The sequence below is a fragment of the Sebastes fasciatus genome, chromosome 7, assembly GCF_043250625.1.
Source record: "Sebastes fasciatus isolate fSebFas1 chromosome 7, fSebFas1.pri, whole genome shotgun sequence".
Lineage (NCBI taxonomy): Eukaryota > Metazoa > Chordata > Actinopteri > Perciformes > Sebastidae > Sebastes > Sebastes fasciatus.
In genome coordinates, this window is record NC_133801.1 from 31,436,617 (window position 1) to 31,461,410 (window position 24,794).

Here is a 24,794-nt window from a genome sequence, read left to right on the forward strand (position 1 = left end):
AAATAGGCATTACAGTAACAGAATATTGATTCTTATTTGATCAGCGCTGCCTAGTTTGACCGTTTGATCTGAGTTTGCGAGTGATTGACAGCTGCTCAGAGACGGCAAGGCTCCAGCTCAGCTCTGATTGGTTGTTTTCCTCCGGTCTGTGAAATCTTGCAGATGCCATTAGGAGCACGGGAGGACACAGAGACACATTATTTTTTTCACAGATTATCTGTCTGGATATAGTAACCGTTTTATAAAAATAAATGTTTTTTTCATTCACACTGAATACATCAATCACTCAGTATAAATAGTGAAACAACCTTTAAGGTATTCTGTAGATTGCTGTTATGTGTGCTTGCTTCTTTTATTGTCAAATGAGTAGAATATATTGTCTCCTCTATATTTAGAAATGAGCATTGAAGTAATTAAAAACATTGTACTTGCTGCAGATTTTAATTGGCGACCTGACTATGAAATAAACATGAGACATAAAGGAATGTAGCAGCAATTAACACTGTGAAATATAGTTTACATGAGGTTAAATTAACTGCCAGGAATAAGGTATTGGTGATCTGGGTTCCATGGACTCAATACAGTATAGTCAGACAATTAATGTTTAATTTCATATTCCAAAAGCATGTTTAAAACATGTATACAAAACAACTCATTCTGAAAATTGTGTTGTTTTTTTTTATCTTAGATTCTTTCACTCTTTGCAAGTAGCCACAAATCGAAGGAATTTAATGAGTTTACTGATTTACTATGAAAACCCAGCTGATGATCAGAAGGTGGGAAAACAAAGTCATCCCTAAACTGACAGACAGATGTTTACAGGCGGATGATAAATTTGTGCCATTCTTAATTAAATCAGGAGAAGGGAGGAAACACAGCACGGCTCCATTAACAGTAAAGATTTTCCTAAACCCTCAGCGATGGACTCCCCGGTAGACTGAATGATTATGAAACACCTTTCATCTCCAGCTTCCTGGGGGCTTGTTAGCCGCATCTGTATGCTGCAGGCATCCAGTTCAGTGGAGCATAAACACTGTAATCTTTAAATCTTTAACAGTGTTCCCACAAACAATACACCAGCCCCTCCTGACATCTCAATCGCAGTGTGGTCACATGGAGGGAGTTAGTCTTTAATTCAGGTCACATTCTCTCCAGGCCTGCCAGTGCTTACTGGTAGCTTTAGGTTAGTCTCTACTGATAATGAATGCTCCTGTGTAGGTTCTGTTAATATATCCTCACCTCATAATGTAGGCACAGTGGCTGTAATCAAGGTGTGGCATTACATTTTGGTACCTAAATATTGCTGTTATTGTTGTTTTTATAGTTCCTTGTATACATTTTAATTGGATCTTTTCTTTCCATGTTTTATGATCCAAATATATAGCGCTTTCCCTTTCATGTTTTATCACTGGAATAATAAATAAGAGAGTTTGTTCCACTGCTCAGCCACTGTCAGACATATGGATGTCAAATATGGACTATCCTAGATCCACTCTGACTCTACATGGCAGGAGATGTACTCAGGAATTCAGACACACCAGGTGGCTGCTGTCTGGTAGCTGTTAGACTGAGCCTAATTTTTAGTGAACGAGAGGAGAGACTCTCCAGGTGTCACACAGAAGGCAGGGGGGCATTATGCAGTGGGTGTCCTCTCACATGTCGGGAGGTAGAGCTATTCAGTCATGTACTATAGCCTCAATTAGGATGTACACATCTGCTGTACAGACTGAGGCAAGATGACAAATGTTTGGTCTCTTTGATCCCTGTGTTGAAATCATTCAGTAAGCCACATGGCCAGTATGACATTTTTTGGCCATAGTTAAATAGATGCAGTTTTCACATACTTGCGTGATGGTGGCAATGCAAATATGAATCTGGATTAAGTAGAAAATATTGAAGTGTTCCACTCTCTCTCGAGCATGTCAGGAGCAAGATATGGTCGTGTGTTACTTCAGAGACTGTCATATCTATTGCAAGCCGTGCTCTCTCTCCATCTCTCCGTCTCTTTCTACTCTCTTTCTCTCTCTCTCATCTTTATAATTAAATGAAATACAAATTAAATGCAAGACAGCTATATATAAAAGCAAGCTTCAGTCATATAATCATAATTAAGTACAGTATTGCCAAAGAGCTCTCTCTTTTTCTGTCTCTTGCTCATTGATCATTTCCACAGTACTAAAAGCATGTTGACATAGATGATAATTCTCCCTGTGTCCATCATGATGGTGCCTATGCGGTTCCAGGAAGAGCCTTGACCTTGTTGCAAGTTGTCCGAGACATTGGAACAGTTTTCAAACATGTTTTCATTTTATTGTGGCCAATAAAGATGTGCTAGTAGTTGGGAGCATGTTGGAGACGAGATGGGAGAGATGGGAGTCATTCTCTCATTGGAGCAGTATCCAATTAACCTCTTCCACTCCTTGAGGGTGCCGACGCCCTCGGCCGACTTAACCGTGTTTCAGGGGCTGTAGCAGGCTCAGTTTTAGAGCTAGACGTAACACTGATATGACATGAACCCTAAGGAATCCATTGGTAGCATGTTGGGAAGTAGGCTAAATAACGTTCCAAAGTTGGGCTAAATTTTGGCGAGGGAAAAACCGGCATGGCGATTTTCACAGGGGTCCCTTGACCTCTGACCTCGATATGTGAATGAAAATGGGTTCTATGTGTACCCACGAGTCTCCCCTTTACAGACATGCCCACTTTATGATAATGATATGTGATGATGTTTGTCCTCATAGTATCCAGTTCATTTTAGTGAGACCATTTTTTTAAAATTTGACCTCACTGTATGAAATGACCTGTGGTGACCTCTAGGATAATCACAGCCTCGTGAAACTTTACAACCACAAACTAGAGACCTAGAGACATTCAGAGGATGGATGGCTTTCTTAAGTAGATTGACAATAAGGGGGTTTCTGAGCAGTTTCCAGAACAGCGGCCTGTACTAAGAAGCAGGATTTGGGGTTAGCAATTTAACTTCATGGTAAACCCTTCAGGGTTTTCCATCCTACAACGGTGGTTCACTTCTTACTGGGGTAAATCGCCATGGTAACTTATGCTGAACACCTAACATGCTCCGGAGCAGGTTAAATTCGAGATAAGAGACCAACTCGTATGAAAGCACTGCCTACTGACCAATCGGAGCTCGGTGCGTGGATCGTATGATGATATTACACAAATACGAAGACGTTCAAGTCATAATTGAGGCTAAAAACAACACAGTTTAAACTGACAAATGCAGGAAGGACAGCTGGCTGTATGCTGTGGGTGCTTACCGATCGCCAAAATTTCAAAAGTTTTTAAAACCAAATCACAGCATAGCTTTTTCCTCTGGTGTTCCTCAAGGTCTTAGTGTCTTTTATGTGGCAAATGGGAGGGATTTTTGATATTTTTTTTATCAAATTCAGATTTATGACTAGAACAACTTGACACACACAGTGCTGAGCTGCATCTCAAATTAATCTTCAGATCTCCAGCTTTCAGATGATGTACACCACTTCTATGTGACATCTACTGTTGACCTTATCTCCCCCTAAAGACCCTCTGCTCCCCCCCCAAAAAAGACAAAAATGAGTATGAAAAAGAGGCGTGAAAAAGGTTAAAAAAGGAGGGAGGCTGCTGATGATCAGTGTTTTTGTTATCATAATATCACAATCATTTGCATCAGTTGCGGATCTCTCCAACTGGAATTATCAGTACATCTCGCCTGAGATCAGTTGTGTAAATTGTGCACCCTCATGTCAACAGGCTGGGACATAGAATGTCTTGTAGTTTGAGCAGCGCAGCATTTCTGAAAACTCAAAAGTCTGCTAGTCTAAATTTCCATTAAAGTTTTGCTCATGAATATACATTAAGAACTAAACAAGACGAACAGATAAACAAGAAGTAAGTTAATGTTTCCAACTTGGCTCATTGATCCTTTCTCTTCCTCCCTCTCTGTTTCTCTCTGTGTTCTCCACGGTCATTGCCTTCGAAAGGGGAAAAAAGAATAATTATTTTCCGTGTGAGGCTCTGTGGTGTGCTTAACTCATCATTGAAGCAGAGTGGGTAGATAGGGCATTTGAAGTGTGGTCATTAGCTTGGTTCAGCACTGATGTGAAGACCATTCATCAAACTAAATGGAACCACAGAAGCAATGAGATTTCTTACACATTTGACAATCCCCCCCTTCAACGTTCCACAGCCCTGTGCCTTAAATGGCTTGACCTTTATTTTGGTGACATTTTTAGAATAAAGAAAGAATGGCCCTAGGTTGGCTTCCAGCTCAACTCTCTATAGTAGTTCCCTGGAGTGGCAGTGCCATTTAGTCCCAATGCATGCTATTGTTTGCATAATAACTTCATGAATCTTTCTTTTCAAGTCATTCGTTTCAGCGTTTACACACTGAAGAGAGTGGAACTAAATGCTAATGATTGTCAGTTTAGCGATTGGGCTCCGGTCAACTGACACTCCAGTTGGCACCCTGACCAAAGATAACTACATTATGCTTAGACAATAAGTGCAGTTTGCTAGTTTATGGATCGGCCTCTGAGTCGGCAGCGGAAGTAGTCACAGAGCCGAGCCAATAGAGTGCTACAAGAATGAGTCCTAAAACACGGAAACGAGTTAGCATTTTAGCACTTCTGGTTCCCTCGTCTCAAAGTCGATGTTTTTTTTTTTTTTATGTTTTTTTAGTTAGATGTCTGAAATAAGGTCTTAAGAGATTAATAGATTTTGACGTTTTGTTCCACGGTATAAAATACACCAATAAATACCCCACTCATGAATTTTGAAGCCTTTATGTGTCTCATAGAAAGGCGGTTGCTAACAAGAGGCTGAATGAGACTACTAAACGTCGTCACGCCGACCCGTCCGCCTTCACAGCCTCGTTGCGTATATTCGCTCTCATGCGACTGTGGTGTAGTTAGTTTATAGCCCAATGTTAGCTTTTTACTTCTGCCGATTGCATTTACACTTCAAAAATCATAAAAGTGGTGTTCATTTATGAAATTATCATAAATGTTTGTTAGCCCCAGAGCTTATTTTCTGCAATAATCCGAAACCCGATGGAAAAACCCCATTGGCTTTTTGTGGAGGGAACCCAGGGCGATGCTAACTTCCTGGTTGGCCTACAACAATACGTCATCCCTGGAGCTCTCTTTGTCTGTGTGAAAGGGACAGCTGGCACGGTGGGACAACACACACACACTAGTTGCCCTTTTTGCTCCCGCAATACTGGCGTGCTATCTAAAATCACACACTGGGGTGGCACTGGCATTATGCTGCAGTTGTTTCGTTCTGTGTGGAAAAAAAAGAAGCAAAGCCAGTGTAAATGGGGGATGTTTTTATGGCAGTATTGCAGAATCTCTATGTGAAAGGGGCTGATATGATCATTTGTTTGCCACTTCAGTTACAACATCCAAATGACTTAAATCAAATACTTTGAAAATCTTCTTCTGTCTGACCTTTTTACCTCTCTGTTGAAGTATTCATTATTTTTTCAATGACATATTGCAACAGAGCTCGAGACTGAAAAGAATGAATTGATGTACAAAATATCTGTGAAAATCTAAAAAGTTATTTATGCTCCTGTTTTTGTGAAGTTGTGAATAAATTAGCGTTACATAACTTCTCTTTTATGCCTTTTGCTTTTTGAACAGTTCAAACACGCTCGTCTGTCTTTTGCGTCATTGTTGCTGAATATTAGTTGTTTTAAAGTGGCTGTGAAGTGAGAGCGGTAGTTGGAAGTGTTCTATATGGATATTGTGTTTTGTGTCTAACTCCCTCCGGTGCTGCTAAGCACTTGTCTGCAGAATGGTCATTTCATTGTTTCCTGCTCTTTACTTCTGCATACAACGTTTTTGCGTCATACTTTATCCCTTTGACCGCATTTGGGTTGAACAGTCAGCTGCAGGCTGTTCTGACTCTGTAGCTAAACCTTGTTATTGTGCTTTGTACGCTCAGTTTGGCTTCCAAGTATTGACAGTGCTTTTATTGGAATAAGCCAGCGCGTTATATTGTCCTTTTGATGACATCCATGTTTGTTTGTCTCCCTGGTTTGCTCTTCTGCTTGTGAACGCTTGTGCAACCCAACGTTTGTTGGCGACTCTGAACATCATATGTCGGAGCTTCAAATGCGCCACACAGAGACAGTTTTATTGTTCCAAACACTTCATGAACACTCGCCTCTTGCCTTTTGGTTTGAGTGCAAAACAATCCTAGCAGGCAAACCTTATATTTGGGCTTTTATCAAGCCAGTGAGTGCATTCTGATTGGGATGATTGTGACTGGCTGGGCAGTAGAACCAGCTTGATTTAGTGATTTTTTTTTTTTTTTTTTTATGGGCAAAAAAAAAACTTGATACTGAAAAAGGGAGAAGGGCCTGTTACTACGGTCCTCCATCAGTCAGTAACTGTCCTTCCTCCTATCCTCTGTCCTCCTGTCCTCTGCTGATGTCACTCACTGCTGCAGGTAACGTTAGGGTTGGGGGAAGGGGGGGGACTTTGTCTCAGCCAGCTGATCAGTTTACTAGTAAGATACATGACAAACTAACCTAAACAGTTAGACTACACAGCCTACTGCAGCTTTAGTTTCAGTCTTGTGTAGCCGAGGGTTATGCTGCTCCTGTACTTTATGAAGATAATAAATGAATAACACGGAGTCTCCGTAGTCTGCAGTGCATCACCGCTTCACGTCTTCCGTTCCTCCCTTCACAATAAACTCTTAAACTTTCACAAATTACTTTCAAAATAAACTTTCCTACATGTTTAACCGTTTCATCATGTTTCTGCTTGTTGAACAGGTGTAATAACGTATATCTTGGCTTTACACTTGCAAAGTTTTATTGCACTTACTTACAGCAACGGGCGTAGTTATCAACTCGTCTCTCCACCGCGGCCTCTCTGATCAGCTGTTCACTGACTGTGCTGTGTGTGGAGCTCCGACCCAGAGCAGCAAGGCCTATTGAAGGAGGATGGGACACGGGCAGACATGGCTCTGGGGGTATGACGCATGCACAGTGTAACTGAAGCTGCGGCCGTGCGTTGCGATTGGTTAGATTTCGGCGAGGGCGGACCAGATTTTACTGCGCATGTGTTGTACCCAAAAGATATTACGCATGCTCGGCCTCCTTCCATAGGCCTTGCAGAGCAGCAGGAAGAGGCTGCAGCTTCAGCCCCAGAGCCCGTATGTACGTAGTATCTATTATGCCCTGATATCACGATTCACTTTTTCGTCTTGACGGTGCATATCGTCACGTTTTTATATTGCGAAATTTCGTGGCACGATATTTTGTCCCACCCCTACCTGTTACACATCTCATGATTAGAGCTACAAACATTAATCGATTAGTTGTCAATAGGGCTGTCACAGTTAACGCGATAATGTGTTCACGTGAATTTGTTTTAACGCCTCTAATTTCTTTAACGCATTACGCAACTTGCGTTTTTTTGGTTGTGGCAGGCTCAGTTTTAAAGCTAGAGGGATCCTGTGATCCCGGCATCATATGAAACTTGAAAACCTAAGGAATCCATTGGTACCAACCATGTCATACAAGCTTGTCACGAAGGAGGCTAAATAACGCTAAAACGCTAAACTTACGCTAAATTTTGGTGTGGAAAAACTGGCATGGCCATTTTCAAAGGGGTCCCTTGACCTCTGACCTCAAGATATGTGAATGAAAATGGGTTGTATGGGTACCCACGAGTCTCCCCTTTACAGACATGCCCACTTTATGATAATCACATGCAGTTTGGGGCAAGTCATAGTCAAGTCAGCACACTGACACACTGACAGCTGTTGGGCTTGAGTTTGCCATGTTATGATTTGAGAAAACATTTTTTTATTCGAAATGCAGTACCTGTGAGGGTTTCTGGACAACATTTGTCATTGTTCTGTGTTGTTAATTGATTTCCAATAACAAATATATACATACATTTAAATAAAGCAAGCATATGTGCCTACTCCCATGTTGATAATAGTATTAAATACTTAACAAATCTTCCTTTTAAGGATAATTTTGAACAGATAAATGATTAACTATGGACAATTTAATCACAATTAAATACTTTAATCAATTAACAGCCCTAGTTCTCAACTATAAAATTATTTCTCTAATTATTTTGATTATTGATTAATCTTTTGTTGTTTTTTTTTAAGGAAAATAAGTTAAAATTCTCTGATTGCAGCTTCTTAAATGTGAATATTTTCTGGTTTATTTACTCCTCTGACAGTAAACTGAATATCTTTGAGTTGTGGACAAAACAAGACATTTGAGTTCGTCGTCTTGGGCTTTGGGAAACACTGATCGACATTTTTCACCATTTCTTGTGATATTTTATAGACCAAACAATTGATTTATCGAGAAAATAATTGTCATATTAATCAACAATTAGAATAATCGTTAGTTGCAGCCCCACTCATAATATTACTCCTGCCAGGATCTGCTACTGTCCACATCTGGCCCAATAGATGAATGTGTTCTCATTTTATTAATTTAGAAACATGTGAGAGGACCTCCCGAGCTCCACATCTGTCCCCAAGAGACTCCTCCGCTGCAACGTTCGCACTCCACCAGCAGCCTTCGTAAATAGGACATCAGTTCTATTTATTTTCACCCAATTTAGTGGCCACTGTAGGCTTTCCCTTGGAAACTGTCTCAAGTCCAATCTTTGCTGCCTGTCACCATGGCGACGGCGAGCCTTCAGCCCCGGCCTAATCAGAAGCAGTTGAAAGTGGAGGGATTCTTGAGGGCTCAGATGTAACTCTCTTAATTCTCCGCCTCGTAGCGATGACGCACAAATGAATTCTTTCTAAGAAAAAAAAAAACACACTTGATTGAGGCTCATAACTCTATCAGGATAAAAGATTGGAGCCACGGGGGAGGGGGAAATTAAACTAAAGCGCACACCTTAATTGCTTTCACATAAACAATTATTGGTTTTTGCTGCACAGTAAAATAAATGCCTGCTTGGTGGAATGTACTATTCCCAGCACATTAAAGAATCACAATAATGGCTAAGGCTCTTTCATTTCCTCAGACACAACAAGCTCTGCTGGATTATCTGTAACATGATCACAGGATCTCATTCTTTGCTGGCCATCCAGGTGAAAACTGTGACTGTAAGCTTGTGAGCCTGTTAAGTGAACCTCAGGCCAGTGTGCAAGGGTGACTGAAAGGCATTATTGCTAATCTAGTTTCACCTCTGGTTTGTGAATGGTAAGTCCTCCTCTCTAAGTCTCTGCGCTATTACAGTGAAGGGAGCTAGCTGTCACTCACTGCTCTTGGTGTAACCACCCTGACAGGTCTGCCAGCTTGATCTGCATAGATACCAGCTAGAGCCTAATTAAAGCGGTATTACTCTCCTGCCTCACATATTGTAGTGTTGCTTCTATAACCTTCCTCTCTGGTTTGCGAATCATCGACCCGCAGCTCCACTGAGCTCCTGAGCGTCTTAATAATCCGAGGCAGATATTCTTAATTGAAATTATATGATTAGCCATAGCTGCGAGAGGCAGGTTTCCTCCCTCCGTGGGCCCGTCTCCTGGGAACGGGGAAATGGGTTAGCTTTACCTCCGTCTGCAAAACACTGATTTGAAACCAGTGTTTTGGTATTTGCTTCATACAGCATGGTTTGCAGGCTGCTGAATTTGCCTCCCTCCACTACACTGTGCTTCCACAATATTTTTTTGAAAGCCTGTGTGTTTGTGTGACTCTGCAATTCAGTGCATTCATTGATGTTGAATTATGGTGCATTCAAAGAAATGTCAGAAGATTTAATTCCATTTGTGTTTGAGTGGAAACGACGTGAATACGGATTGGTCGGGTGGGTGTGCAAAGATAAACGCTTCAGCGGATACTTGACATGCTGACTGACAAGTTGTCTTTTATGAGAACTGCAACACAGAGCTCGAACATTTGTAGCACCTGAAAGACTTCAGGCAGCCCATCATTTTTCAATTTCCACCCTTTAGTGAGACACAGAAAAGAGCATGCTAAATGTGGAATGATTAGTTGGCTCTGACATCCCATATGCTCAGCTCCTAGCCACATACAAAGTAAGAACACCCTTTAGGTCATCTCTCCCATATATAGATGAATGAACTCTTGAGGGTGTCATCATTATTACATCATAAACAGTTCTCCCATCCAGAAAAAAAATACTTGCAGACCGTGGAGAGTAGCCGTTACGTAATGAAAGTCACCGAAGCAACAACAGGTGCAGGCTCATAAGCTTGTTTTTATTTGTAGATGGTCTGTGATAAATCGAACATGCTTTTCAGTATTTACTCACGCATCAGCTATGTTTGAAACCATCGGGTCCAACGGCAACTGTGAACAACAGGCACAACACAGATTGACTGGCAGATTCATTGGCAACATGGTGTGACCACATGCAAGATGATGAGGCCTGCAATAATAAACTCCTACACAGTTCTTAATATGATTCCTTATAGGGCTGGGCGATATGGAGAAAATCATTTATCGCTACATTTTTGACCAAATATCGAGATATGGATATTGAGACGATGTTAGGGTTGACTATTGGTGCTTTCACAAAATATTCACACAATGACGTGTTTGATGTATAATCATCAGTAATGTGGATGTAAGGACTAAATGGGTAAAGGGAAATAATAGAACAGCTAGAACAGTCTGGTAAGTTCAGAAAATCACATCACATTACTGTAATGCAGCCTTTAAAACCAGGACAAAACAACACTTCAGCCATATTATGATAATACGATATCCAAAATCGAAGACAATATCTGGTCTAATATCACAATATCGATATAATATTGATATATTGCCCAGCCTTAATTCCATACCTATATACTCAAATAGATACTGATGAATCTGATTTTAGTTAGCTTTTAGCTGTTGTTTTTAGTTTTCCAAAGTTTGAATGTCCAAGGACAGGCTGACCAGTTTCATCTTTATCCGTATAACCTTGTAATCAGGCCTGATGAATTGTGGGTAATCTGTGGTAACGTTTCCAAATGTCTAAACTTTTTTTCCTTAGAGTTTGGTAATGGTAAAAGCCTTAAATTAATTCATAGATTCAATTCCAATTGGAATACATACTTACATTTCAATACAGGAAGTTAAACAAATAATAGCAACACGTAACAGTATAAATCAGTACAGTAGCCCAGCAGTAAATGTGGTATATGTAAAGGATAATGCCCGGCGAGGTGTCCATTATCAGGAATTAATGGATTATGGGAGGCCAGAACCGTCCGACGCGCAGCAGAGTCCATTAAGCAGAGTCCATTAATTTCTGATTATGGACACCTCAAAGGACATTATCCCGCCTTTACCATGGTCACTTGCCAAGAAAAAAAGAAAAGAAAATACTATTCATTTATATTTTCATGTGTTTTGCAACTAAATTATAAAGTTTATAATGAGCCATAACTCTGTTTCCCCAGCAACTACCTGAGGGTTTGCTAATACCTGGAACAATTCCATCCCATAAGGTTCCTCCAGTAAATAGGACGGACCTTAGCTACGGCTTGGCAACTCGAGATATTTCTAGTCTGCTCGGCTCTTAGAACACTTTGGCTCAGCTACGAGCCAGAAAGCTAACGCTATGCTAGCAAGATTCAAAGTCAATAGCATTGTGTACGGTTGAAAAACAGTAAATATAATATGACAGTGTGTTTAACAACAGGACTAGCTAGCTATCCAACCATAGACATTGTCCCCAAATCAATATCAAAATATCACAAACAAACGAGAGGACATGTGTACTGTAAACACTGTCGGCCGCAGTCTGAAGTAGCGTATTGAATAGCGAATGAGAAGTGAGATGATCGCTCAGTGTTGTTAATAAGATATACAGATTCTATTGTAGCCAGCGTATTCATTTAGAACTGAACAGACAGTTTCACTGAAACTACTTAGTAGGTGTCCATTATCAGGAATTAATGGACACCTTGCTGCCAATCAGAATCGAGTATTCACCCAGACCATGGTATAATGTTAAATGAACCTTTTGTTTCTTTGAATGTCCTGACTCATTTGCATCTGAATTTCTGACACTGTTGTGTCTTTCCCAAAGCAGCTCCTGCTTTATTGTGCAGATTAGTGATCGTGCTATCATCAGAGTGTCAGTGAGAAAGGCTTTAACAGAGGAGCTCCGTCTCACCAGCACACTGTCACTGAGCTGCCGTTGGGTTTAACTGTGGTAAACGGACCAAAGCTAGCAGTGTTCCATCATCGGAAACCATCAGGAGTAGAAGTCAGAGATAGGAGCAAAATAAATGTGTACGGCCACATTTCTCTCACTGCCAGTGTTGCCTGCTGTTATAGTATTTTAGATAAGTCCTGGAGGGCCAGCAGGGAGCCAGAAAGAAAATGAAACATTTAATTCTGATGCTGGAGGTTTGAAGGGAGCGAACATCCGCCCTGCATGTTGTGTCTGTGTCCTCTTCTTGCTTCTATTGTTCTGTTTTAAACATGAGGGTTTAGCTGTGGCCACTATTGCAGAATAGATATGGCATAATTCACTTGTTAAATGATACACCCACAGACTGCTTCTCCATGGTACTCATTAGACATTTTAACTGCATTAAGCATTGCTTGGTTAAGAAACTAAAAATGAAAGCTCTACGGAAATTTCAAATACATGGTTGCAGCAGACAGAGTTGTCAACAATTAGTTGTGTTAAAGATGTAAGTAACAAGTAAAAACTAGGGATGTCAAAGTTGACGCAATAATAATATGTTAACACAAATTCGTTTCAACGCCACTATTTTCTTTAATGCATTAAAGCGGCAGTAGGCAGTATATTTTGGGAATCATTGGGCAAAAAATTCCATAATAACCTTTCAGCATATTGTAATTCAAGTGTTCTGAGAGATAACTAGACTTCTGCACCTCCTCATGGCACCTCCTGTTTTCAGGTTTTAGAAAATCTAGCCTGTGACGGGAGACTTTGACCCACGAGTCTCCCCTTTATAGACATGCCCACTTTATGATAATCACAGTAGTGATTAGTAGTAGTAGTAGTTGTTGTAATCCTAGTGTTGCAGTTTTGGGGCAAGTCATAGTCAAGTCAGCACACTGACACACTGACAGCTGTTGTTGCCTGTTGGGCTGCAGTTTGCCATGTTATGATTTGAGCATATTTTTATGCTAAATGCAGTACCTGTGAGGGTTTCTGGACAATATTTGTCATTGTTTTGTGTTGTTAATTGATTTCCAATAAGAAATATATAAAAACATTTGCATAAAGAATAAGAATTTGCCCACTCCCATATTGATAAGAGTATTAAATACCGGACATATCTCCCTTTTAAGGTATATTTTGAACAGATAAATGTGTGCTTAATTTGCGTTAAATCGTGATTAACTATGGACCATCTTGCGATTAATCACGATTAAATATTTTAATTGATTGACAGCCCTAGTAGAATCATGTTTTAAATTGTTGCATTTACTTTAGTAAATGTTAAACTCAGGAATGTCTAATTTACTTCAGATTTATTCAGACTCTATTACTTTCTAAAGGTCTCCATGTGCAGCAATGACATCTTCAAGTCCTCTATGCTTTTACCATCTAGCACACCTTTTTGTGCCGTGTTGTGGAGAGAGCAGTCGGAGGAGCTGCAGTCTTCAGGTCTCTCCGCAGATTTTCAAACAGGTTCACCTCCAGACCTCAGCTGGTTCCTGGGTAAGTGACCTGACACTCAAGCCACTGCAGCATTGACTTTGCTGTGTACTGAGAGGTCATTGTCATGCTGGGAGGTGAATCCTCACCACATTCTGAGGTCATCTGTAGCTTTTGTTTTTATATTGCTTTGTTTATGGTTTTCTTAGTGCTATCAGTTATGCTGCAGCCATCATCACTGTCTTTGTTGGAACAGTATTAGTCAGGTGATGAGCCGTAGCTGTTTGCTGCCGCTTGGTTTGCCACATGACATTCAGGCCAACGTTCCATTTTACAACCGAATATTTTTGTCTTGTGCTGTCAGGTTTACGGTCATTAAGTAAACTCCAGACAGGCTGCCATGTGTCTTTAATTTAGGAGTGGAATCTCTCAGGCCTTCTTGGTAGAAGGCCTAATTAATGGACTGTTACAGAGATTGTTGTCTTTCTGGCAGGTTCTCCATCTCTGCAGAGGAACTCTGAAGCTCAGTTTAGAGTGGCCATTTGGTTCTAATGAAGCTCAACAACAACAACTAACAAACAGTCCTAGCCGATCCAAACCATTTTTTATACTCTTTCCCCAGATAGGTGCCATAACACAGTTATCCAAAAGTTCTGTTGACAGCTTCTTGGACCTTTTATACTTTTAGTTTTGTCAGTCCCGTCAACTGTGGGAACTTATACAGTATTTGTGCTTTCACGTTCAATTAAAATGATTTTGTTATTCTGCTTTTATTAGATAAGTCACAGTGGAATTATAGTCAGGAAATGAGGCAGACAGAGAGCGGTATGACAATGCAACAAAGGACCCCGGTCAGGCTGGTCTCATACACTGTTCGTAGCTATACCAATTAAAAGTAATGCACTGTAATTCATATATATCCCACGAAATTTGTGTGTAATCCACATAATCGTGAACCAGGAAATATAAAGAGCAGCGAACATTGCGTAGGGAGGAGGTCGGGGTTGATGGTTGGGTCAAATAATACCGGACTTCCGCCAAGGAGACCGGCATTTGTGTCCCGTGTGAAAGCAGAACTCGAGGTTGATTTATTTGTCACGTAACTTACGCACTTAAGTAACGCCACTTCTGTAGTTATTTTAAGCCAAACCACAATCCTTTCCTAAACCTAACTATGTAGTTTTCTTGCCTAATCCTAACCAAGTCAATCTTTTCCTAAACCTAACTGACTAGTTTTCTCGCCTAAACCTACGGAAGTTGTTTCCTGTGAAGACTGAAGTTTATTTTGAAAAGACTGTATGCAAGTACTGTAACGAGCGGAAATTGACACGTGTTGCTGGACATTCGTAAGAAAATGAACAAAAAAACGAGGAATAACTTTTTCATTCAATGCCCCAGTATATGTGTCTATGCAACCCGATCTCATGGGAAGTCATATAAATAGCAAGGCATTACAAGGACATACCGCATGTGACGAGGACGCATCAATTAATCAATCATTTGACACAAAAAATTGTCCTCCAGAGTCCAACATCAGAACTGCGTCCATAGCAACGGTCTGTTATACATAGCAGCGGTCTGCTATAACGAAATAACAGACCGTAGATTGCTGTAATTGACCAATCAGAATCGAGTATTCGACAAAGCTGTGTAATAAACGTTACTAAAGTAAATTGCAAACAAAACAAACACATCTCAAACACTGGTCTCCTGGTTGAAAGAAGTGACACACAAATGACACGCCAAAAGCAAGAACAGCGTTCTTATTTCTCACTAAATGCCGAGCGAAATATTGTTATTCATACGCCTTTTCATGTGACTGGGCTGGTATATGGTATGTGTCTTAACCACTTGCCACCAAGACACCCCCTATCATTTTTAAAAGCGCAAAGTTTACGCAAGTATGTAATGCAACCAAAGTGCTGAAGCAGCTGTATGTTGTTAGGATGAATTGAACTGGTTATACGACGTGTTGGTGGAGCATGATGAATTTTAGCAACTACTTTTTACGTGTACTGGTGTAATATGTAAACAGACTGCAGCAGTTTGTCCCTATATACACATAATTTGGTAATTTACTTCTTAACATTGATTATGGGGTTTACATCACTGAGCTTAAAGTGGTGTTCACACTCTGCATTGATTTACTCTGTAGAATTTGCGTATGGCTCAGAGGAGCTCTGCTCTCCACATATTAAGTGTGTAATCAGTGATTTCATGTCTTTATTTGCCTCTTGTAGCATAATGGGTGAGAAATATTCTGAGGATCTGAATCTGCAATTACAGCACTTCTCAGGATTGCGGCGTGCCTGTGAATAGTGTGATTAATGGCAATAGCATTGAATGACAAGGTTTAGTCTAGACCTCACAGCTCTTTTCTCCTCCTTGCATGCAGTATCGGGCGATATGCGTCATGACGGCGGCAACAGGAGGGCCTTTTGTCTGACGATAATAACTTACTTTCAGACGAACAACCTCTGACAGCCTCTGGATCCATAAAAAAGACTCTTCTTCATTATCAGTTGATATATTGGTGTTCTTTATGCTGCAAAGTAAGCTGCATCGGGGTAGTGGGAAAACAGTGTCAGTAAACCCAAACAGGGTTGTCACTGTTAATTCATAAAAGCGCCACCATTTTCCTGTCTTCAGCAGCTTGATCTGGACGTCTTTGTCCCGACATTAAACTGAACTCTTTCCCCTCCTCACTTCATAGCGCTGCACTTTAGGTAGTTGAACTTAATTGTTTTTGATAGCGAGACGTTTGCACTTTCACATGGTTAGAATAATGCCAAGTATGTTTGCTTTTGTTTCATGTGAATCTTGTTTGTCTTAAGTACGCTTGGGTACATTGACACGCATTATTTGATAGTTGGAAGTATGTTTTCTTTTGCCCCATTAATACTCTAGCAGTTGTAACAATATGTGTTCGTGAACTTGTGTACAATTTTAGATGTGTGTGTGTAAATATTCCTTTGTGTGACTGACCAGATCTTTTCGGCGTGATCAGGGGTTTTGGTACCAAACTGATATTACACTGCAAAATGTAATACTCACTCGCTACCCAATTAAAGCCGTTTCTCACCAGTGCGATGTGAAAATGCGGTGCAGGAATTGACAACTATGCACACCGCACAACTTTACATAAACTCACCCCAAATGTGATTCTAACGTTAGCTGTTGTGGCTTGCCCCGTTCCGTGACCAACATGTAACATTAGCAAGTGCACATCAGCTACATTTCCATCTTCATCGTATCGCGATCTCAAGCCATATGTTGTCCTTTATTTGGATGTTGAGGTAGTCGCAGTTTGTCGTACATTATTGGGTGTTGAGAAGGGGACGGCCCATTGTTATTCCGAAACACAATTAGTCCGAACAATGTCCAATTGAACTGAAAAAAGCCCATTTCTCCAACAGTCCGTTACCCAAAAACAAACTGCTATTGCTCCAAGGCCCCGAAAATACACACTCTGTACAACCAACCAAAGTACATGGCTAATTATTATGCAGAATGATGGCGATCAGTTGGAACGAAAGATTTCATTGGTCAAACATATATTTCCGCAGATGAAAATCCACTTCCGTCTGAATATTTTTTCCCTGCATGAATGTTCCGCAGTGATAAGCATTCATAAGAACTCACAGAATCAGTTTTCATAAATCTCAATGCAAATTTTTCGGACGAAAATCAGTGCTTGGTGTGAAACGGCTTTTAGAGTTGGCCACCAGACTCAACATGTGTTACCCGACAGAAGGATGAAGCAACAAAATGTTGCTTTATTGTGTTTGGCTTTCTGCAGCAGGACATGCATGGTGGCATTAGACAGGTGGTAGGGAGGAGCGGGCAGTTTGGCGCTGAGGATTGTCTGCATACCGATGATGAACTTTCCACCAGTCTGTCAATTTTCCAAACCAGTAAACACAGTGACTATATTTAGAAGGCAGACGTGTTACAGCTCACTCTGCTTTATAGGACTCGTCTGCAGATTTTTGGCCTCTGAGCCGACTCAGCCTGCATATTAACCCCACCCCATGAGTTTCCAAGCTGTGAAGTCCCTGTTATTGTTAGTGCCTCACTGCTTTCTGCTCATTGATAAAGATGTCTGGTTTTCAGGCTGAATTTCAGCCTTCGAGATGGTTTTAAAAAATATGTGGGCAGCAATAGCTTTGCCATTTTTCCAGAATAAACTGCTGCAAACTGTTCTTAAAATTCACTCTATTACTTACTGATAATGGCAGAGCAATTGCTGCCGACATATTTTTAAAACCATCTCCAACGCTGAAATTCAGGCTTAAAAACCAGACATCTTTATCAACACATCTACATACCTGCAACAACAGTTGAATGTAGAGTTTAAAATGTACTTTACAAGATTGAATTCTTTAAATTCATTTTAAACGATATGGGAAAATAATCTAATTGCGATTTTTTTTTTTTTTTTGTATTACATTTTTTTAGACCAATATTGCGGTTCAGTATGTGATTTTTAAAGCTCCTTATCTTCTGTTCTATACACAAGCAATACATTCTGTAGTATGATCGACACAGCTTCACCACCTGGTACGGCAGCTGCACCAACGTGGACCGTAAGGCGCTGGGAAGTGGTGTTGTGCTCGGCCCAACACATCACCGGGTGCGAGCTGCCCAGCCTGCAGGAGCTGTACACCCAGCGGTGCCTCAGGAAGTCCCTGATGGTCATTAAGGACACCACTAACCCCCCATAACAGCCTGTTCTGCCTTCTGCCCTCTGGTAGAAGATACAGGACCCCCAGGACTCACACCAGCAGACTGAGAAACCGTTTTTCCCTCTTGAATAGATAATTCATACGACACTCTCTCCCAAAAAGTGCAATAAACATGCAACACTTCAATCAATACAATATGTGCAATATAAAAAAAAATAATAATAAATGCCTGTGCAATATTTTTATAGTACCTAACTCTGCTTCTATATTTATCTCACTGTATATATATGTTCTTAATAGGCCCTTGTACAAAGTATTTCCTTTTATTATTGTAATATAACTTATTCCTTTAATGGAGCTTCCCAGCAAAAAGTATTTCACACGATTGTACTTGTATAACCGGCGTGACAATAAACATCTTGAATCTTGAATCTTGAGTCAACATACAAACTGCTCTTTCATGTAGGCCAGGCCTATGTGTTATGATGAACTGATGCATGAATTAATATGAATTACATATCTTTATTTAGCTATTGAATCGTACAAACCGTCAGAATAGTATAACTTGTAACTTCAAGTTTTGTAAATATGTAATATAATCATCAGGACTTTTTAATAAAATCTGAAATAAAGAACAACAAAGCGCTGCAGAACAACAGGCCTGGTGTGAACATTAATAGATTTGTTCAGCCCTAGTTTTAACTGCATCATTTCCCATAAAACGTTCTCTCTTTTTTCACCTGCACCTGCGTGTTCTACCTGAGAGAATAAAACACCTAACTTTAGTGGAGTTACTTTATTTCCATCTGCACTCTGATGAAAGACTCTCTCTCTAATCTTAGAGTCCAAGCAGTCCAGTGACACACATCATTGTAATGTAATTGGCCCAAGATGTGATGATGATTGAGGTTGGGCTCGATTTCTCGTCTCTTTCCTCTACTTTAGGCTGCTTTTGATTTCACTGAGCTATTACCTGTCAATCCCAGTAATGTGCAGTGGTATCCAGACCCATTTTCCACCTGCTTGCTTTGATGCCCACCAGCAACTTGTTGTCAGTGCTCTCCATATACACCATGCACTTCTTTAGAGGGCTAATTTCATGCTTGTTGGACTTGAAGAACTGCATTATTGATTGTTGTTTTCTACTTTCTTAATAGTGATTATCATGTGTGACTCAAAAGGGGCAGCAGGGCTATAGGGACTCTGTTCCCCTCCTCTTTCCATTAAATGCCAGGCTATTCTGTTTTCATGGGTGTTTAAATTCTGATCAAAACCTCTTATAAGGAAAGAGATCTCCGCTTTGTTCTTCCAGTCCCGGCCAGTCCTTTAACATCAGAGTAGTGACCCGGAAAATATGTGGCAGGGTCCTCTTGGTCCCCTCAGAGAAATAAACCTGATCAAGAACAGGGTTGAAAGCTGGGTCACACAGCAATGCTCAGTGTGAAAGTTTAGTTTAATCCATGTCGCTCCATGCTGGAGCATTACATCAACAGAATATATAATTGAAACAGCACGTGAAAGGCATAAATGTCCCATCTTTTCCTCACATTCCCTGTCTGTCCTTCTGCAGTTGGTGGGTGGTGAGTTTGATCTGGAGACGAACTTCATCATCCAGGATGCCAAGAGCATCGGCTGCATGGTGGAGCTGTTGGGCCACTGCGACGTCACCTGCCAGGCTGAAATCTGGAGCATGTTCACCGCCATCCTTCGGAAAAGCGTTCGAAACCTGCAAACAAGCACCGAGGTGGGCCTCATCCAGCAGGTGCTGCTCAAAATGAGCTCGGTGGACGACATGATTGCAGGTATGATGATGATGAGGATGGTGGTGTGTGTGTGTGTGTGTGTGTGTGAGCAGACCTTTTTTTGCTCCACAGCAGTTTGTCATCACGTTAAAGGGGCCACATGTCAGAATCAGAAATTGAAGGGACACCGGTGGCCGTCAGTCAGCGTCCTGTTGCTCGCACTTGTGCTCGCACTACGTAGACGCGGGACACGGGAAACCTCTGTTGGTCTTGAGGAGCTGCAGCATTTATTTCTGCACAAACTGCAACTTTCACTGTACATTCACTTGATATTCTCAAAGCTAAAACAACTCTCTCCTGCTCTGCTACTCCCTCGTTTTCTCACACACTTGCCGCCGTTCTCTCTCTCTCTCTTGTTTCACCACTCATTTCCCATGTGCACGCACACTCTTCGCAGTGGCTCTACTATTCTCCAAAAGGACCTATGCCACTCCCACAACACTAGTTTCCACCGACGTCGGTCACATTCCTGTTTTGCAAGACGGGCTTCACTAGATACAACTTTGGTTATTTTGTGCTGCCGTGGAGTTAGTGGTGGGGGGCTACATTTCTTACCGAACGATAGCTATCGTTGCACACTGTTAGCCCTGTAGCAGAGCTGCTGAAGAGAGTAAAGGCAATCGCGAGCGCGCATGACGTCACATCCGTTGGACGGCCCGCATTCTTCACATTAAAATCAGTCCACAGGCTGATGGAGGCAGCCAAGAAAGTCGCGGAAGGTCTCATTTTTGAGGTAAGGTTACAACCTGTTCACACATTGACAATAAAAAAAATAATTCAAAAACTTTATTATGTGTAAAAACTTACATACAGTCCCTTTAATGTACAGCAAGTACCATATAGATGGGTTATGCCTTCTTGGTTTTAGCTTTCAGTCAGACAACAAACCATCTGTCTGTATCTTTTAATGGATCTGCATTTTGAGTTACAATAGACTGGCAAAAAGTTGTGATATAGATTTTGGATGGAAAAAGCTCATTTTCATCTGCAAGCCCTCACTCTTCAGTACTCTAGGTGACTGGGTGAAAAACAGCCATGCACCAAAGGTCTGCTATAACATGATTAAAGGATACAAACTTTCAAGAACTGTTATAATAATGTCAACAAATTCATGCAAAAGGAAGGCAGCAGTGAATTTAATACTTGCTTTAAACATTGAAAACTATGGAAGAGATGAAGTGTAAATTCTCCGGAGTAGGCTTTTTTAAATGTGGTTTATTTTGCAACTGTTGAATCATTGTCATAATTCAATCAATTCAAACAATTCTTTGAGACGTCAATTGTTGCAAAAAGTCTCAACGAAACGTCACAGTGAATTTTGAATTCACTTTTACATATAGGATCCAGAGTATTTTAGATATATTTGATGATAAACTACAGTTGCTGTTTGTTTCGCCCCACCAGCAGCAAGGCTTTAGGATGCTCTATTGACAAATATTAGACACATTGCCATGAAATTTGGTATTCATTTATTTAGGGATGATGAATCCTCCAAAGGTTAATTGCTGTGTAGTAGTCACTGTGTAGTTCCATCCTGAACTTTAGTCTATGAACATTGCAATCTTTAGGCACTACTAGTAGAAACTAGTAGTGCCTAAAGATTGCAATGTCTTACCTTTCTGGAATGAGCCAAATTAGGGATGTCACAATACCAGAAATTTAGTAGTCGATACCAATACCTCTGTACCAGTTCGATACCACGGTAAAAAACAAAAGTAAAACAATAAATGTCATGTACTGCAACATACACTCCTTTATTACCGTTTGCATACTGGTTTTTGTTAGGTTGTTAAACAGGTCATAATTCCCTCTCTTTTATCTATTTTATATTTCTGTGAAAACATCTCCTTCAAACAACTGGATTTATTCAAGTGTCTCACCAAAAACTACATTTTACAAGATTACATTTGAACACGTCATGATAACGTTTATTTACCTTCGCCCAATACTCACTTTTACTGAAGAGAGCCTGAACGCATAACAATGTAAATCAATGGCACCTCTCGTTGAAATCTGCAGGACGAGAGTGTTAGCTGTCTCGCACGGAGCTAACATCTAACGATAACATTTCATCCCGGATTTTTTTTTTAAGATTATTTTTTGGGGCTTTTATTCCTATATTTGTCAGAGATAGTGAAAGGGGGGAGAGAGAGAGAGAGGGGATGACTTGCAGCAAAGGGCCACAGGTCGGATCTGAACCCCGGGCCGCAGCGGTAAGGACTTGGGTTTAGGTACATCGGGGGCTCGCTCTACCAGGTGAGCTACCACGGCGCCCCTGCATGTAGCATTATCAGTATTTTGGGCTGGGCCCACGGCTGGACTACTGCACTCCGCTCACCCGGGACTGGATCCCGGTACGGGCGACAGACTGCTGCACGCTGCACGGCAGAGAAGATGTTCCCACTGTAACGTACTGGGTGCTGCGGCACCCGTAGTTGGACACACATGATGTTCATTCTCATCCAGACCGCAGTGACTGTTTTTAAGAAATCTTGTCAGTAGTGAGTTTACTGCGTCCCAAACACATTTTCTATCGACCCGGGTCGACGGGATGCCGAGCCCCGACGGTACCTGCGGTACTGTAGAAAAACAATTATCGTCACGTTTTCAGAATTTTGGCATCAACTGTGGGATTGTCTGTGGAAGTCAGTGTCCCTTTGATATTTTGCACTGTGCAAATGACATCCACACCCTGTTAAACTTCTAAATGATGTTTCAGCTGATGATGACATCTAAATGCGTTCTCCCTGCGGTGTTACTCTGCCTCGAAGTTAAACAATTTACCATTTAGACATCACTTTGATGTACAAGTCAGTTCCCATGTAATTGTAGTGGAAGTGCTTCAGTGTTAAATATAATGGAATTTCACAGACAATGAACTGAGAATGAAGCTAAACTAAAGCGAAACAGTTTTATTATCTTTGGAGTTGATGCATGTGAATACTTTTCACTGTGAGGACCTCCTGTGCTGCAATGTGGATGAATTATAATATCTGTAATGATGATTGTCCTCTCTCTCCTCTCTCTTCTCTCTCATCTCTTGTTTGTGTGTCTGTGTGTCTGTTTGGTGATGCATGCATGCTGCTTTGCCTTTAAAGACTTGCTAGTGGACATGTTGGGAGTGCTGGCCAGCTACAGCATCACAGTGAAGGAACTGAAGCTGCTCTTCAGCATGCTACGAGGGGAAGGAGGCCTCTGGGTGAGTGATAGCAGGAAGGCACTGGATGCAGAGAGTTAGACAGAAGTGTGTCTTGCTTTGACACCGTCACTTGAGCTGCCCCCTGAGAGCCATCACACTGATCTCTCTAGGGCTTGTTCTGCATTTGGCAAACTGCAGAATGAATGAATGAACGAGGTAATTGACAGTGTATTGACTGCCGTCCAAACAGTCAGAGAGACTGACTTACTCTTTTCTTTTTATCTTTGCCACCTGTGCAGCCGAAGCATGCGGTCAAAATGTTGTCGGTGCTGAATCAGATGCCCCAGAGACACGGTCCAGATGCCTTCTTCAACTTTCCTGGTCGCAGTGCAGCAGTAAGCCTTCACGTTTCCACTCTGCAATCACTTTTTATAATGGCACGTATTTGTGCATTTTTATGGACACCTGCAGATTATCAGGGTAAAACAATAATTAATGTGCATAAATTAACAGAGCAAACATTCTCTTATTCTGTACAGTAGTGGATGTCCAAGATTACACATGTTGTGTTCAACAACAAAAATTAAGGCTGTCCTTGGCCAAAGAAATTCTTAGTTTACTAACACCCATACGAGTTTGTCGATTAATCGATTAGTTGATTTAATCGACAGATCTGTAAAACTGAGTTTCCCAACAAAGAATCACACAAAAGCACAGCTTTAAATCTTGTGTTTACCAGCGATGTGCTCATAAGTTTCTTTGAAATGAGTCATTCAGCATGAAAAAAGCATACAAAAATGACAAATCGACTAAAGAAATCTCAGTTGACTAATGCTGCGTTCCAGACAACTCGGCGGTCCGAATATTCCCAGTTGATTTCCAACTTCCAACCTCCGAGTGCTCCAAGTGCACAATGCCAGATGTAAAGAAAACCCGTGGCTGACCATGACAGACTGAAGTTTTGTTGTCAAGTGGACACATACTCCACATTTTTTTGGCATTTTTAACGTTTTCCCGAACAACTTCTGTGCAGAGAAGATAACTTTCAGAGACTGTTACGTAACCAGCTACCTAATAACATGGCGACATAATTTGACATCAATTGTCATCAAGATCAACAGTTTTATTAGATGATAGTAAGTATTATATTAATTACATACAGGCAAATATACCTTACATTGCCTTTTAATTGATGGTTTACCGTATACAACGTGCACTTCCATAGTTGTGTGACATCAGACCACTACTTCTTCATGAAATCGGGTTAGACAGATGGATTTGCCCCGCGTTTACTCCAAACTCCGAGTTTGAGTAGCGTTCCATTGTACTTTTTCTAGTAGGAGGTTGGACATTTTTGAGTTGTCTGGAATGCAGCATAAGACCAAAATGACAAATTAGTCGACTAATCGACTAAGAGGGAGCAGCCCTAACAAAAACATCCAACAAATGTACCTCTGATATCTGCTGGGCTTTATAAAACTACTTGTCATGAACGTGTGATATGTTTATCACATTGGGGTTATTTTGTGATGGTGCATTATTATTATTCGCCGTTTTCACGAACCCATTCCAA

The 24,794-nt window shown here is 40.9% G+C and overlaps 1 protein-coding gene across 1 annotated transcript in view; it reads left to right on the top strand.

Moving 5' to 3' along the window:
* The window catches only part of LOC141770603 (neurobeachin-like), a 286,789-nt gene that overhangs the window by 59,275 nt on the left and 202,720 nt on the right, over positions 1 to 24,794 (top strand). Inside the window, exons 2-4 of the mRNA XM_074640308.1 lie at positions 19,851 to 20,082; positions 23,181 to 23,281; positions 23,521 to 23,616. Coding sequence (XP_074496409.1) covers positions 19,851 to 20,082; positions 23,181 to 23,281; positions 23,521 to 23,616 — 429 coding nt within the window. The remainder of the gene's footprint in view (positions 1 to 19,850; positions 20,083 to 23,180; positions 23,282 to 23,520; positions 23,617 to 24,794) is intronic.